The 16,367-nt window shown below is 41.2% G+C and overlaps 1 protein-coding gene across 4 annotated transcripts in view; it reads right to left on the reverse strand.

The window, feature by feature from the left end:
• Positions 1–8,747: 8,747 nt before the first annotated feature.
• The window catches only part of NOL4 (nucleolar protein 4), a 195,054-nt gene continuing 187,434 nt past the window's right edge, over positions 8,748–16,367 (reverse strand). For all 4 annotated transcript variants that reach the window (XM_010574371.1, XM_010574370.1, XM_010574369.1 and 1 more), the window contains one exon: positions 8,748–8,941. In XM_010574371.1, the coding sequence (XP_010572673.1) occupies positions 8,748–8,941 (194 nt within the window). The remainder of the gene's footprint in view (positions 8,942–16,367) is intronic.

Consider the following 16,367-nt stretch of genomic DNA (forward strand, 5'->3'; position numbering starts at 1 on the left):
TGGAGGAGAATCAGTCAATAATGAAAGAGCGTTTTACCTTCATCTTAGAGCTGTCAGCTTTCTAGAAAGCAACATATAGTCAGAGTGTTTGGTACAGGCTTCCCAACTCAGCTGTGATCACTGGAAGAACTGTTATAATGAGAGATGTGTAATCAACTCTGCACTTCATCCAGGTAAATGATGCAATTGTTTTAGCTGAATATCTTTCTTAATGTTTTAGTTGCAGTTACAACTGAAATTTCACCTTGTCATAAGGGCACCCTGTTTGTGAGGTTTGCCAAAGCCTGAACCAGGCAAAGCTACGGCTTAGGTGAATGCTTCTTATTTTTATAAAGATTTTCTAAGCTCTTAGCCTGAGAGCTGCTCTGTTCAACAACTGCCATCCCTTTTCTCATTCAAGAGTGTCCCCGATAGGTGCTATTCACAGCTTGGGACAGGATCTGCAACATTTGAACTGTAGGTAAGTCTTTCCAGTAGTTCACTAATATAAATTTAGTGAACAAAATGTTGACAAGTAGAGTAAACTGTGCCCACTCAAAATGTGTCAAGTTGAGTCTTGACTCAAGTAACTTAAAACAAACAGATCTGGATCTGCAGAGTCGTTTCAGGGCTTGGTACTCATCAGGGCACTATAATGCTTACTGATTTCTTTCATTGTATTGTGTCATTCACGCTGTATTACCATAACAATGACATCCTCTTATTGGTGGGGAGCAATAGAAGGCTAATAAAAAATCAGTATCCCTGTTAGTATTCTCCTTCTCCCTTACAGAAGAAAAGAAGAAAGAGGCCTTTTATAGTGACTAGGATGGGCAGGTGAACCTTTTTAAGCAAAGAAGATTAATTTTCACTTTTTCACATCACAAAAATGTACTACCTAGCATGATGTACAGAGTGACAGCTATTAATCACATTTCTCTCAATATCTTGACAATGGAATTCTCTTTCAAGTTCTAAAATATCGCTCTGAAGTCCCAGTGACAGTGATACAAGAAACTGCCACTGGAAGGTTTTCTGAACTCCTACTGAAACATTCCCAAACTGCTCTCAATACCTGAGCTATAGCATTTCACAGAGATTTTCCACAAACTCTTCAGCCCAAAAATATTGGGAATGCAATGAGCAGCCAAAAGGCCATCGGGAATGAGAGCTTTTCTACAGTATCCCACAGTAATCATAACAGCCCACTCCTATGCATAATGTAGTAATGGGTCAAAACATTGATAACTCTGGGATGCCATCCAGAGGGACCTTGAGAGGCTTGAGGAGCGGCCAATGTGAACCTCATAAAATTCAACAAGGTCAAGTGCAAGGTCCTGCACCTGGGTCGAGGCAATCCCCAATATCAATACAGGCTGGGGGATGAGTGGATTGAGAGTGGAGAAGGACTTGGGGATACTGGTGGATGAAAAATAGGACATGAGGCAGCAATGTGCACTTGCAGGCCAGAAAGCCAATCATATCCTTGGCTGCCTAAAAAAAGTATGGCCAGCAGGTCGAGGGAGGTGATTCTCCCCCTCTACTCCACTCTCATGAGACCCCACCTGGAGTACTGTGTTCAGCCCTAGGGCCCCCAACATAAGAAGGACATGGACCTGTTGAAGCAAGTCGAGAGGAGGGCCATAAAAATTATCAGAGGGCTGGAGCACCTCTCCTATGAATAAAGGCTGAGGGAGTTGGGGTTGTTCAGCCTGGAGAAGAGAAGGCTCCGGGGAGATTTAATGCAGCCTTTCAACAAATAAGAAAGACAGAAAGCGACTATTTCCCAAGGCCTGTAGTGACAGGACAAGGGGCAATAGATTGAATTTGAAAGAGGGTAGATTTAGATTAGAAGTAAGGAAGAAGTTCTTTACTGTGAGGGTGGTGAGGCACTGGAACAGGTTGCCCAGAGAGGTTGTGGATGCCCCATCCCTGGAAGTGTTCCAGGCCAGGCTGGATGGGGCTTTGAGCAACCTGGTCTAGTGGAAGGTGCCCCTGCCCATGGCAGGAGTGGGGGGGGGGAACAAGGTGGTCTTTAAGATCCCTCCCAACCCAAACCATTCTTTGATTCTATGATTCTACCAGGATCTAAATGATTTGGTGTTTAAACCACTAAACTTTAGTCAATAACCATGTGGTAGTTTTTTAATTGAGCATGATTTCAAGCCCTTCATCAGCAATTTTTGTAAGCTAACAGAGTGACAAAGAACTTGGCAGGGAGAATAGACAGGGCATGCTGCCGCCTTTGACACCCTAGTCCAAAGAAGAGGGTGGATTTCCACTGTAGAGATTTCCCCACATAGCAGAAGAAATCTGGGTTCCATATACTGTAAACACACACTATTAATAATTTTTAAAAAAGGAGCAATCATATGATTTTGTGCTTTAGCACTGAGACTACTAAAGTTTTCCAAATGTGGACCTCAACTGTAGGCTGGATATTAAAGATTTATATTAAATCTATAATTTTATTTTTTGTCTTTCTTTATAGTTTAACGTTTGCATTGAAATGAATAAAAATAAGATTAGACAAAGACATTAAAAAAAATTAGCCTGTGCCTCTAATTATTAGAGAACAGATCTGCAAGTTAAGCATGCCTTGTAGCTTGTAATTTTCAAATATCAGGGGCAGCAAATGAACGCCAATAAGGTTGCCTGCTGGCTAGGGCAGTAAGAGCTTTTCTCAGCTAGAAGCTATTCCTCCACATGGAAAATCCTTCCCTCCCTGCTACAGAATGCAAAAGGAAATAAATAGGTCAAGCTTGTGGTGCTAAAGCACTCCGAGTTTGCAAGCACATATAAAATTAATTTAAAACAGTTAAACAGAGACATGCTTGAAAAATTAACAATACTTATCCTTTTTATTTTTCCAGTTCTTCCTAGTGCTTGCCTTGCTATGAGTGCTTCACTGTGTTGTGACTGACTGTAAAAAACAAACCAGCACCAAGAACTGATCAGCAACCCTACAATAACAAAACAGCAGCCTTGCAGGAAAAAGGGAAAAAATTATCTGATTTAAGTTTCCAGGGAAGCATTAGGAAAAGATTAAATTAAAATTATTTTCTAGAAAACCTGGAAAAATTGGCAACACTGTTTCTTTTTAATTAGCTACTGTGATCTACCCCCCTGCTGAGTCAACGGTTGCCTAGACTCTCAGGGAAAACAAGGACAATCCTATCTATGTGCAATTGGTAAACTGGATCCTTCTCCCAACTCTCCTTACACCATAATTTTATAGTTGGCTTACCACAGCAAAGGTGTACTTACGAAACAAATTATATATATATAGTCACAATAATTAGAATTCTTTTCCATTGTGTTTCCAGACATCATTAGAAAAGGGAACAAAAAACTTTGCATAAAATATCTTTCTCCACACTTGGAGAAATTAACTGTATTAGATGGCACAACATAAAGTTTCTATTCATAAAGCAGTTACTAATTTTACAGCCTTTCCAGCTCCTTTGTGATCCTTTTCTTCAGTGGTGAAAGAGAGATTTAAGCGGGTTATTTGGGTTAGAGTAAAAAAAAAATATTTCTGCACCCTCTTCCCCAACATTCTATCCAGTCCTGAGGAAAGCTTAGCAGAAAAAGAGAATCCAATTTTTTTACTTTATGTACTGCACTTGGCATATCTGGAGTGTGCTTTACTGGGGCAGGACATTTGAAAGGACTCAGCAGACCTGGCTTGGGCATTCACAGATTGCATGGCCTCAGCCAACTCATTTGCCTTTTGTGCCCAATAGTTTTTTTTATGATATACCATACCGTATGATGTCATTCTTGGCAATAAAATGTGGGGGGAATTGGGGTGGGGTGTGTGCTCAAAGCAGCCATTGCTCAGGGACTGGCTGGGCATCAGTCTGCTGGTGGGAGGTGGTGAGTGATTGCCTTTGCATCACTTTTTCTTTTTTCATTCTTCACTTACTAAACTTAACCCACTTTTTTTTCCTCACTTTTGCCCTTCTGATTCTCTCCCTGTGCCGCTGGGGGGAGTAAGCGAGTGACAGGGTGGGGGCTTATGTGCCAGCCAGAGACAACCCACTGCAGCCTCAAGTTGTCGTAGGCCATGGATGTGCACTTAGAGAGCATTGCTATATGCTTGCTCTATTCTTCTGGTCTGCTATATCTGCTACATCTTTATCTGGTTTGTTATCAGAGATGGAATACAATGCTGTGAACAATTGGTCTTGTCCAGTACAGACATTTTATATTCTTACATACTTACTCCAGCAGTCATCTGTGTGTCATTGCTTGATTTCTGCCATTATTTCACAATTCTTTTTCATGTGCTGGTAACTGTTCTTCAGTAGTGGCTGGAGTCAGGGCTAGATCCTGACTCCAGGATCTACTGAGATCTGCTTTTCTTTATATAGCAGAACATATGCCTTCCTTATGAATGTCTCACAAGTCACTCAAAGCCAAATTCAGAGGCTTCTTAACAAATTTATGGGAAGATTTTAACACAGTGCTAGGAACTTGAAAGAAATGAAATTGTTCCTTATTTCAATGGAGTTTTACCCACAAAACTTACCTCCACTTAAAACTGTATTCAGCAGACACTCAGGTCATTACAGCAAGAATATCCAATCCCTTCAGTAAAACTGTTTTCCAATTAGTTTTATAGCTATGGTTGACTACATGTTCATCTGATTTTTGTCATTCAGAAAATTCATTCTCCATACAGGATGGGCATGTTTTGAACTGTCAAATATTTGCTTACCTATGCATTGTCTTTCTGTAGCTTTTGATACTCATCATGGCTGATATGGTGGTGGTCTCCTTCGATGACAGGCAGCAAGGTGTCAATCTGGATAAAAACTTTTGACTCCAGATCTCTTTTCATGTGTTCCGATTCCAGTTTCCAGGCATCAAAAGCAGTAAACAAATCTGGTTAGTTGCTAAACTGGTTGGATTGTCCAATTCCACAGCCTAAGGTTGCATTTAAGGCTATTACCCACAGCTGCTTGCCCTATCAATGAAAACTACCCTGGAAATCAGAGAGAGAAGAGAGAAGAATGGAAAAATGGCTTGTCTTCCCAGTGTGGATGTAAGAGACTCAACTCACTGAGACCATGGTCAAGTTTGGTACTTAATTCAGGGACATTATATGACATTCTCCCACCACCCCTCCCTTTCCAGCAACACCCTGAAGACTGAAGGTCTTACAGGACCATTCCCAAGGAAACTCCAGGATAGCTGGGAAGATGTGAGGTTGTCTCAAGGAAGACCAGCACCTTCCAGGCTGCACTGATGAGGTTCTGTAGTGAGACATCCATCAACTTGAAGTACTAGTTTAATAAAGATATTGGATATAAGGATAACACTTTTCTGAAGGCAGCCTTAAGCAGTCATACTCAGGGGACATGCCCATGCTGGAAGGGACTGGCCTTATCTTAACAGCAATATTTAGGCTGAGGTGATCAGGCATTGATTACAGAAGATGTGGATAAGAGAAAGAAATAACTCTGAAGTTACTTCTGGACACCTGACTCAGTCTATAGCTGGAGCAAGATCTTCTACACCTGTGCCTTTACTTCCTTAGGAGGTTCAAAGCAGGCAAAGAGTAAGTGGCTCTGAGACCTATACAGGATCCAAGAGGGCAAATTTAATTGCGATGCTTGGATCTAGATTTGCACACACAAAAGTGGATTGAGATTTATGGTCATTCCTTCACAGGATGAGTCCAAATTTCAGCACCCTCCTAGAAGAAGAGGAAGTTAAAACTACAGTTGAATCTATGATTGTTCCAAAGAAGAGATGAATAAACCCTGTACTTAGAGGTGGAAACAGCTATAGAGTAAAAAACCCATCAGTATGCTGGAATTTGGCACAGATAAACCACTTCAGGACTGAAAGCTAAGTATCTGTATGAGCCTTTAGAGAAGGACATCAACTGCTCCTAGAATTGAAGGCCCTAAATATTTCAGAGAAGGCAGCCAGAAGGAGAGGATGTGTGTGCTGCAGAAGACATACTTGGAGAACTACCAAGTAGGTGGGGGGGTGGAGCAGAACAAAGGGGAAACTAGCCATAGGCCTTGAAGATCATATGGTGACCCCCCAACTTTCCTACTTCTCCCTCAGGAGAAGGAGTAATTGGGGGAGAGGAAAGAAGAGTCAGAGGGTAGAACACCGAAGTAAATCTCTTAATTCCTCATCCTCTAGCCTCTTGTCCTTACCTGGATTTAGCAAGACAGCCGAAAAGCAGTGAGGCTGTCCAGCTGCAAAGCATTCCTGGCTGGAAAACAGCCTCTTAGAAAAACTGCTGGTTACTGCTTAGTTGGCAGTTTGAGGCACACTGCCCTGCAAAACAGGACTAATGGAACTTTGAAACCTAGGCATAGTTGCCACTCTTCTTCTTTGTGGAAGATGTATGCCAGAACTTTTCTTTGGATGAGGCCAAGATAGTGACCTGGCACAAGGTACCTGCTTCATCCCCTCCTGGCATGCAACAGACAGAAGAAGCTGTAGATATTTGAAAGCGGAAGGGAGGAAACAGGCACTTGGCTCCTAACAGGCTTCTGAATGCCTGGTGAGACAAAAGCTGAGGCAACCGCACATCTATGGCAGAGACAAGCTATAGGTTTTCACAAGCATGGTGAGATGTTCGGAGCAAATGCACCTCTCAAGTGATGGGTAACAACTATTAAGAATTTGCAACAATATTCTCATATCCAAGAATAGGTGCCTTTAAAAAGACATCCAATAGATTTTTAAGAATAAATGTAGAGTGGTAAAATGGTGTTGCCTCCAGCCAACTTAAAATGATAAAATGCTAGTGACTCAGATCTCATGATTTATGGGCCACCCGCTTCTGCTCTTACTGAGGAATTTCTTCATTAATACAAAGCTCCAGCTAGATCAGTCTACTGGATTTACTCAATAATTTTGAGAAATGAGCTTTGGGTGTCTGCATGAATTGGACTGGAAGGCCCTTTTTCCTGTCTAAAGACAATGATATTTATAGCTTTAAATGCTGTCTCAGTTTAAATGTTATAATGTTTCACAATCATGTATTTAAACACAGAAATCTGTTTATTTACCCAAACAAAACAGAGGAAATGATTCCAGCCCTCAGGTTTTGAATTCTCATTTAAATACGTGAACATCAGTCCACAACTTAGAGATGTTTGTGTATCTATGTACCTCCAAAATACTCATATTTCATAGGCTTTTTCACATTAATATTCACCAACAGTATCACAAAAGTTCTTTTTCTTTTACATAACTGTAAGCAACAGTAATTCTAGAAACACTAGAGAAAAAAAAGCATAGCAATGTCCACAGTTACAAGAAAAAGTGCACATTACTTGGTCACAATCACAGTCATTACTTGGAAAACTATATGTAACAAGTAGATATAAAATATCACTGATGCCTTAAACTCATTGTCAAAAACAGAATTACATAAAATTTTGTACATGAAATAAGGCAAATTTAGGAATGCACAAGAAACTTGTTATTCAACAAAAGCTAAACAACAGAACAGATAGTACAGTAAGCATAAACTAAAGTACTTTTTTCTATATACTTAAAAATAAGCCTGCCGTAGTGCACAAAGAAAACACCATTAATGTGTAATCAATATTATAAAATAAGAAATAGAGGGGTTGGGAAGAGTGGGGAAGGGGAGAGAAGAGTTTTATTATAGTTGCAGCTGCATCCATTTACAGTTTTGTACAGGTTTTAGCTAGGCCTGGGAATTATACAAATCATACCAGAAGTGTCAATGACATTCCTTGGTAAGAATTTTGTTTAAATTAAGGAAAAAAAAATAAATACACACAAGAGTGCAAATTTTCAGATTGTCACTTGCAACCTCTTAACATTCATCATCTACGTCCAATCACAACTAGAGGGACTTGTATAGGACAGCAGCAGTGATCATGGAGTTAGATGAGCTCACTGTAAGAAATCAATTTATCTTTTTTTTTCTCAATGATATGTCTTTTTTAAAAAAACCTCAACTCTTTATTAATTGCTAATAAAGCTGCAATATATTACAGAATGGAGTTGAGAATGGCATGAATGCAGGAAATGCATGCTTCCTTTGGAAGGTATTCCACAGATGACAATTTACAGTACACGGGGGAAGAATTATCCAGCATCAAGAGTTACTTGTTGTAGAAAGAATATGAAGTTGGGGAGAAGGGCACAGTCAGGGGTTCAAGAGAGGAAGGGGGGACTTAAAATAGCTCCTCAAAACATTTTCAGGACCAGTGAAAAAGTTTACCAAAGTAAAAATGAAAAATCTTGAATGAAAACAAAAATCTTTTGTTTCGTTTTTTATAAAAATTACATTTTTTTAAAATACAAGATCCTTTTAATTGCAATTGTGCCCTGTAGCAACAGGACATTTGGCAACGTTTTGCCATATACTGCAGCTTTAAGTCCAATGAGTCAGTATCACATTCCACTAATATTGCACTTGGATCTTGAACCATTTTTTTTTTTAAGCCATCACAGCATCTTCTGTTTCCTCCACTTGTTAGAATGAGTTAATTTCTAGCCACTTTTTCGATATTTATGCTGACACACTAAAACAAAAGCAATAGGCTGGACACAGTAAAGTACCTCGGAAATACCAGAGGTCGAAGTTCACTTGAAGCACCTTAACACATCACTTTATGGATCAAGAACAGTGTGGCATTATGGTAATTAACTCTCCTAAAAGACTGTGCAGTAACTGAAGTGTGTGCTCTGGGAAATCAAAATGTCATTAGTGGAAACTCTGAGATAAGACCAGGCCAGTGTGAAGGTCACATGACTCAGTTCTGCTGCAAAATAAGGTTTTCCAGTTCATCTGCAGAACGCAATAAAAATGCGGCTGATTCTCGATACCCTGCCACAAGCTGCCTCACTGCATTTATTTCAGTTGGACTCAGCTGGGGTCTAGAGCTTGAACTACTGGAGGATCCAGAGCTGGTTGCTAACTGCCTCTTCATACTGAGATCTGTTGGACCTGCAGATAACAAAGGAAAAGAAAAGAAGCTTCAGATCCACCGCCAGAGACATTTCACAGGTTTGTAGCTACAAATGCAGAGCAGCAAAAATCTGCTCTCAGCTGAGTGCCAGTGAGAAGCGGCAGAAACAAGCAGTAACTCTTTAGTTACCAGTTGCCTTGACAGGAACCACAGCGATTTATATTTATATGACAGATACCTTTTAAGTTCTACTTACGTAACACGAGGGGCAAGTCCACCGCCAGCAGAAAACTACCCTCTGGGGGGTATGCCAACAGTGTAAGCCACTTGCACCCCAACACTGCCCTGGAATCTGATGCTGGTGAGCAGGCAGAAGGTTCATCTCCTGTGACTCCCCCAGCTCCAGCTGCCATCATAGCCTTCACGGCAATCTGCACACTTGCAGTTTTTATCACAGAATATCAAACTTGTGTTCTCTAGATATCTCTTTTCACGTTTTATGCTTCAATCAGCATGCAGCCAGATTGTGAATCCCTTACAGACGTAGATAAATGGTCATTCACTTGACTAGCCCTGATGCCACATGATCACTTATATAAATAGCTGGTCATGAATGAGATTAGGCTGGTGACAATCTGGCTGTTACAGTGAGGAGTACAGTATCATCTGGCGGGGCTGCATACAGCTGGCAATACGTTGCAAGGATCTTGTAAGGCCTGAACACTGACAAGAGAACCTGCAGCAATCACCATGTTGCACTGGCAGCTTATACCAATATGCTTAGCACTTTTCCTCAAAGAATATTCTCAAGACCATGCACGTTGGAAGACAGCACTCCTGAGGGCAGTCTGCAGGTTACCCCGATCAGCAAAACCATCTGCCATCATGGAGTTCGGCTTTGTGTGGAATTTCCCTGGTCGTTTGACCATAGTTATTAATCAGCTAAGATGTATGGTGCTTTGATGAGATGTTTGCCTTTTGCACTTAACACAATACATGTTTTCTTCCTGGACTGTAAATTTCGACAAGTAGAATTGGACTGAGGACTTCTTTAAACATGGAAGGATACGGATGGCAAGTATACCTACCAAGCAGTTTATTATGTGCAAATCTGGAAAAGTACTGCTCATTCATTTTGACAGTGTAGCAAATCTATACTTCTGGCAGGCAGAAGATCAGACTAGCTTGATCTTAATCTTAATACTCTCCTGGAAACTGGGCTCAAGTTATCCAAAGCTATGTATCTTGCTTTCCTATGAGAAAAACGTCACTGTTCAATTTCATCTGGACAATGTATGTCAATGCCAAGGATTTCTCAGCATTGGCTCACTGGATGGACTTTGCTTCCTAAGAAGACTGGAATAATTTTAAAATTTAGCATATTCACCTGTAGAATACAGAACACACTGACTCATATCCTAGAGGTTCTCCTAAATAATCCCACCAGAATCACAAGATTCAAAACCAGACTCTAAGCACTAATGGAAAGAGATGTACTGATTTCCAGAAGCTGAAGATCTGGTCATAAACCTTACTTATATTTCTTTCTTTTATGTTTATGCAGAGATACAGCTGAGACCACAAAGAATGTGGAGATTGCCGTGTTCTCACACTCACTGAAGTTAATGAAAATCTCCCCTTGAGTGAATGAAAGCAGAGCTGGGACTATGAAAAGAAACTACTCAAACAGAAAGGGTCCTATTAGATCTTATTTCCTACTACGCAACTAGCCTGAACGGCACTTAGCCTTACAACTGTATTATCCAGTTTTACACTGGCATAAATGAACTGACTTTTAAATGACTTCCAGTGTACAAAGGATAAATAAAAGGACAATTAGCTCGGTGCATTTGTTTCTGTGTGACCGCACACTGCAGGGAAACGACCACAGTGTGAAGAAGCTCAGAGAATATTTCTAAGTAAATCTTAACCCAGCACAGAGAAGAAGGGTATACAAATCATAAAGCCAGCTGGACTGAATGGTTGTAAGAAGCCATTAAAGACTTCTATATTTATTGAGGCAGTAGTGAAAAAGCTACCACTGACACATTGAGGGCATTGTGCTCCATATGAAACTACTTTAACTTTTATGTTCTTTCCTTGTCTCTCATTCATGTCACAGCCAAAACCACACACACAATATACAGCAGAACAGAGCTGCTGCAGCAGAGCATGTCTTTTTCCGAAACTAAACTGAAGGGCTTTTCTCATTGGCAATCCAGATTTTTAAGTGATTGAATAGGATATTAAGTTTACTTCACTCATAAGTAGAAAATACATAGAAATGTGCTTGCTTACATCTCTGGGGTTTTTCTTACAAAAAATGATGACACAAAGTAAAAGCACTGCTCTGAAAGGAAAAATTGGGGGAAGACAAGATGTCCAGCATGCATAAATCTGTGTAACTCCTCACAAGTCTATAGGGTCACAGTGATTTACACAAACTGAAGATCTGGCCCTGTATTCCTAGATGTCTGGATAACTATCATAAGGAAAGTTTTTTAACTCTTCAGAATATATATGCTTGAATCCCTGAAGGTACTGGAAATAAAGTTTTGTGCAAGTGCAAATCTGCAGTCTGCATACACAGAGAATCATCAGGACCCAGAACTCCTCTTGGTCTGGGAGACTTCTGATGTATACAAAGTTCTTGTATACAAAGGAAATAAGAAATCTCTGATTTTAACTTACGCCAGCTACTTCAAACTCCTTGATTTTTCTTTTATTGCTATATACTAAGAAAACAGGATTTTACTTCACCCTCCAACTCCTGCCTTGCACTTAACAAGTCACAGTACTGTCCTCCTTCCCCTCAAAGAAAAGCCCCCTGAGCAAAAAAGCAAAGAAATCCACACACACAGAAAAGCGTTCATGGCTGTGGTTTCAGGACAGTGAGTACACCCGTGCGTTTTCAGGAAGGGAAGCTGCATGTGCTGGCAGATAGCTGGACAGAAAGAGAACAAGCCATGCTTGATGTGGGGATAACAATTTTGGTTCTTCTTTTAATTATGTTACGTGACCCCCTACACCTCACCTCCAAAGCTTGCCTATGATAGCCCAAGCTTTATATCTGGGAGAACACCGCACTCAGAGACTAGCCCTAGGATGTATTACATTGGTCTCAGCTTTTAATAGTTATGATGGTTGCAGCTTTTAATAGCTATGATAGACACTCACTGGCAGTATTACTGATTCTTAAAGGTTGTTCAGGCTGCTACATGGTAAAAATGCTGTAACTTATCTGTAGCTTCATCAGTCATACCTGGTCATTCAGAAAATAAGGAATAAATGCACCTTATAGTGTACATTTTTCCTGTGTAATTTTATGCAAATCAGCTATTGAAACATGGGAACTTAAATCTTACTCATAAATATCCAGCACATTTCTTTAAACAGGCAAATAAATCACAGATATTCTGAAGGCTTAAAATAGCTGGTTAAGGTAGACACTTTGTGAACCTCTATCTCCAGAAGCCATCACTACAGATGACCAAATCAGGAGAAAGCTGAACAGCTTCACCACCATTTTTTTTAATAACTATCCTTACTTTAAATAGAACTATTTCTTTAGTGTACTTAACATTACTTATTAAGCTGCCAGTCTTCACAGGAACAAGGAAGTGTATCCTTATACAGAGGGAAATCTGAATATTTCTGTAAAGAATTTTGCAGTGTCTGGTTCCTCCAAGGTGATACTGCACATTTTAGCATACTGCTCCCTATCCTGGAGTACTTCAGGACAATTAAAAATCTTGATTAAAAACATTATCAGGTTCCACAATGTCTGTGTGTGCAAGCAAAGATTAAGCATATATCACAGATATGAAGACAGGATACTTATTTTTATTTATTTATTTCTCCTAGTGCATACTATTGTAACTCACAGCTGTCACCTCCCATGTTTTTATAACAGCACAACATTCTCTTAAGCATTGAGTTAAACAAATTGCTGAGACAGATCCTTTCTTTTACACTCTTTCAAAACACTGAAGTATTGTTCCTCTGCTTCTTGCCCAGGCCACCTGATTGACACTTTAACACAGGAATATTTTCGATTTATCACCTCAGTCCAGTTACATAGACCTAATTTCCCCTGTGAGGTGAAAATGTTCTTGTTGGAACCACATCAAGCTGAATATGAGAACTCTGAAAACCCGCTCTTCATGTGCTAGACAATCATTTATCAAATTAGCTGCTAGGAATATCTGTCATTAAATACACTGTGGGACAAATGGCTTTTCTGTAAATTGCAAGACTTAAATGGAACTAGTTATTGCCTCATGCACTACTCATTAGTAACATGATTTATATCAAATTCCAAAATATGGGTCAGATGTAGATGTGCTGTTACTGATTGCTTACACACTATCAACTGTCTCAGCAAAAATCCCTTAAGAATTGTATGCTGTCACTGGGTAGCTACCAATCTTATAATTAACAACTACTGAAAGAATAATAAATGTGTCAGTGACCCTCAAAATGGTTATCACTATTGCAGATAATAATTTAAAATAACAAAAATTATTTTAAAAACCTATATGTGCTTAAGCATCTATGCTTCTACATTTTCCTTAATAGTTAAGCAACCCTTTCCATCAGTGAAAACGTAAAAAACAGTGGCACTTATAGAAAAATACATTTGCACATGCTTTGAAATCTCTCTTGTGTATCTCTTCTATTGCACCTATTCTCCTCTCCCCTTTTTTCTCCATGAGTGGCTTTAGGAGTGAGTATATACTAGCTTCTCATATACTCCAATAAAACTAAATAGAAACAACTATAAAAGTGTGCTACTTTTTCCAAATCAGATGTATTCATTATTGCAATAATGTTTTATTGTGATATTATGTATGTCAATGTTTCTTTTCCTCCCGCCTTCAAACAGATGTGCCTAAAACTATTGTTTCAAGTGCCAGATCTCAGATGAAGAAAACAGGGACTAATGAATTGGACCTTTTAAGCCTCTTTCTCCCTTCTACACCTTTTCCTCTGGAAAACGTACCTTCAGCTAGTTTAGACAGCAGAATAAACTGCTGTGTTGCCTGAGGAAAGAAGTGCGAAAACACAGAAATGCCTATAGCCACTGAATATCATGCATTTTCAACAATCATCAAACACAGTAGTTTGTGATGAAATCATTATGTGAGGTCCTCCAGTAATGTTTCCTATCCACCGTATGAGATTAGTTATGTGGCATACACCTGTCTTGCCTTAATGGCTGTCTCCTGAGCTTTGTGCAAAGGTAGAAAAGTAGGATACTGCCCAATTTATCGCAGACATTCCATCTCCATTCCTATGGTGGGAGCAGACTAATATTTGCATATGGCATGTATCCGATCACTTGAAGAGGAGGAGGAAGGCGGAAGAGGAATGTGGGCATAATCTTAATATCAAATTCAGCCAGCATTTCCCAGTGAGAAATTCCCACCTTTGCCACAACATAGGTCAAACCATTTAACTTCTCCCAACCCTACATTTTGCCTTTTTTAAATGGGACTAAACACACTCTCCCAGGTTCCTAGCTCTAACACTCTTGTTCTGTGTCTTTTCATGCTCCAGGCTCCAGCTGTGTTAGGGACAAGCTGTTTTGTCTTTCCTCTCTCTCTCACTTTGATGTCATCAGGATAGCACTGAGAACACAGAAGACTGTGCAAGAGTAGAGGTATAAAGAAGAGCTGGAGAGAGCAACCACAGCAAAAATCCCATTCAACCCCTACATCATGGCCAGCAATGCTGCGGGTAACCCAGTCAGCACTTTATGAATTAGCTACATACTGGATATTCTCAGCTGGACTGGGTTTTTTCCTAGTTTATTGCCAAGAAGCCACTACCGCTCATGCAAATGCCAAGATTTTACAGAAGGTTATAACTTCACCCAATCTGAGGGTGCAGAAATGAGGCACCCCCCCCCTACTGTCACATGCAAAAGTGGATAAGAGTGCTCAGTTCTCCTCTCCCTGCCCCAGAGCAGCACAGCCATGCTGATCACTGGGGCTCAGCAGCATCAGTTCCAGGACCTTCCTCCATCTACCCCCATCGTCTTCAGCAGGGCTGCACCACCTGAAGGACCAGGAGGCAGAAGGACCAGGAAGGCTGATTTGCACCTGGGTAAGAGGCCAGGCTAAAGTGGGGAATGGCTGGGAGAGCGCAGCCCTTCTGGGCCTCTGGAAGGGAGCAGCAGGGAGAGGTGAGCAGTGTGGTAGGAGTCTGACAGCTACCAGCTGGAGCATGGGGCCATTGGTCATGGTCTGCAGGCCCGCCCATGGGAGAGGAGGCTGAAAGAGAAGCCTGCCAGGGCTCAGGATTTGCTTGTGGTGTGAACATATTCAGATTCACCAGGAAGACTCACCTGAGCTGGAAGGGGACTGGACGTTTGTGGTGCCTGGGATGCAGTGCTGAGTTGAGGCTGTGGTGGAGGTAGGCTGCAGATCTGTGTAGAGAAACGGAGACACAACAGATGCTTTGTCTTACCATGACAGGAGGGCATGTCCTGCACAGCCAGTCTGCCTTTGAGTCTGAAAGACCCTCTCTTTTTACACACACAAAGGGAAACAACTGACATTTCTGCCTGGAAAACCAGGCAGTGATGCAGAAGAAACAGCCCCAAATCACCTCCAGGAAACCCATCAATGGCAGAAGAAACACTTTCCACACCTCTTAGGGAAAATGGACTTCAGGAAACAGAGTGGCTGTGGGGAGCAAGGCTCTGATAAGCCCGCCCTGGCTTCAGAGAGTGCTGACAGCTGACAGTCATGGGGAAAGGGCGGACAGTGACCCATTGGACAGAAACATGTGGGGAGAAGGGGTGATCCCATGCTGTCAGGAGAGGCTCAGGCAGCATGCAGGGACTTCAACAGCTTCTGGTGGCAGCAAGAGATTTTGCTCCCAAAAGAGCAGCCTGTCTCCTGTCCTCACCCTCCTGCCCTCAAGCTGGGCGTCCCTCCAAGCTCAGTCCAGGTGTGATGGAGTGGGGCCAGATGAAGCCTTTGTGGCTAGCTAGGAGCTGGCAAGCAATTTTTTTCACACCCACTGGGCTATCCTGCCTTGGAGATTCTCTATTCAGTTCTGTAGCAGGACCTGCATTAGTCTTAAAAAGAGAGCCGTGGAAGTCTACCCTTCTCAAAGAGCAGCTCTCCTTTAGCATCTACAAGAATCAAGGACGACGTGCCCGAAGGCTTCTCCCCAGCTCATGTATAGGCTGACAGAGGCTCTGTCAACCCACAGATTGCTTGGTGATGGGGTGAAGCTTTCCAGCCAAGCTGCCTTGGCCTAAAGGGTTTAAAAGCAGGGGAAAAAAAAAAAAAAAAAAGAGACCTTGGTGCTGTAAGCCCAAGCCTTTTCCTGCTGTGCTTTTTTCCTGCCCACAATAAAAGAGGGGTCACTGTACAAGCTGTTGCATTCTGCTTTCTCATATTGAGCAGTTGCATGAAGGCTTGCCCCTTACAGTTGTGTAAGGAGCTAATT

The sequence above is a fragment of the Haliaeetus leucocephalus genome, unplaced genomic scaffold (assembly GCF_000737465.1).
Source record: "Haliaeetus leucocephalus isolate CR32 unplaced genomic scaffold, Haliaeetus_leucocephalus-4.0 Scaffold428, whole genome shotgun sequence".
In the NCBI taxonomy this organism is placed as follows: Eukaryota; Metazoa; Chordata; class Aves; order Accipitriformes; family Accipitridae; genus Haliaeetus; species Haliaeetus leucocephalus.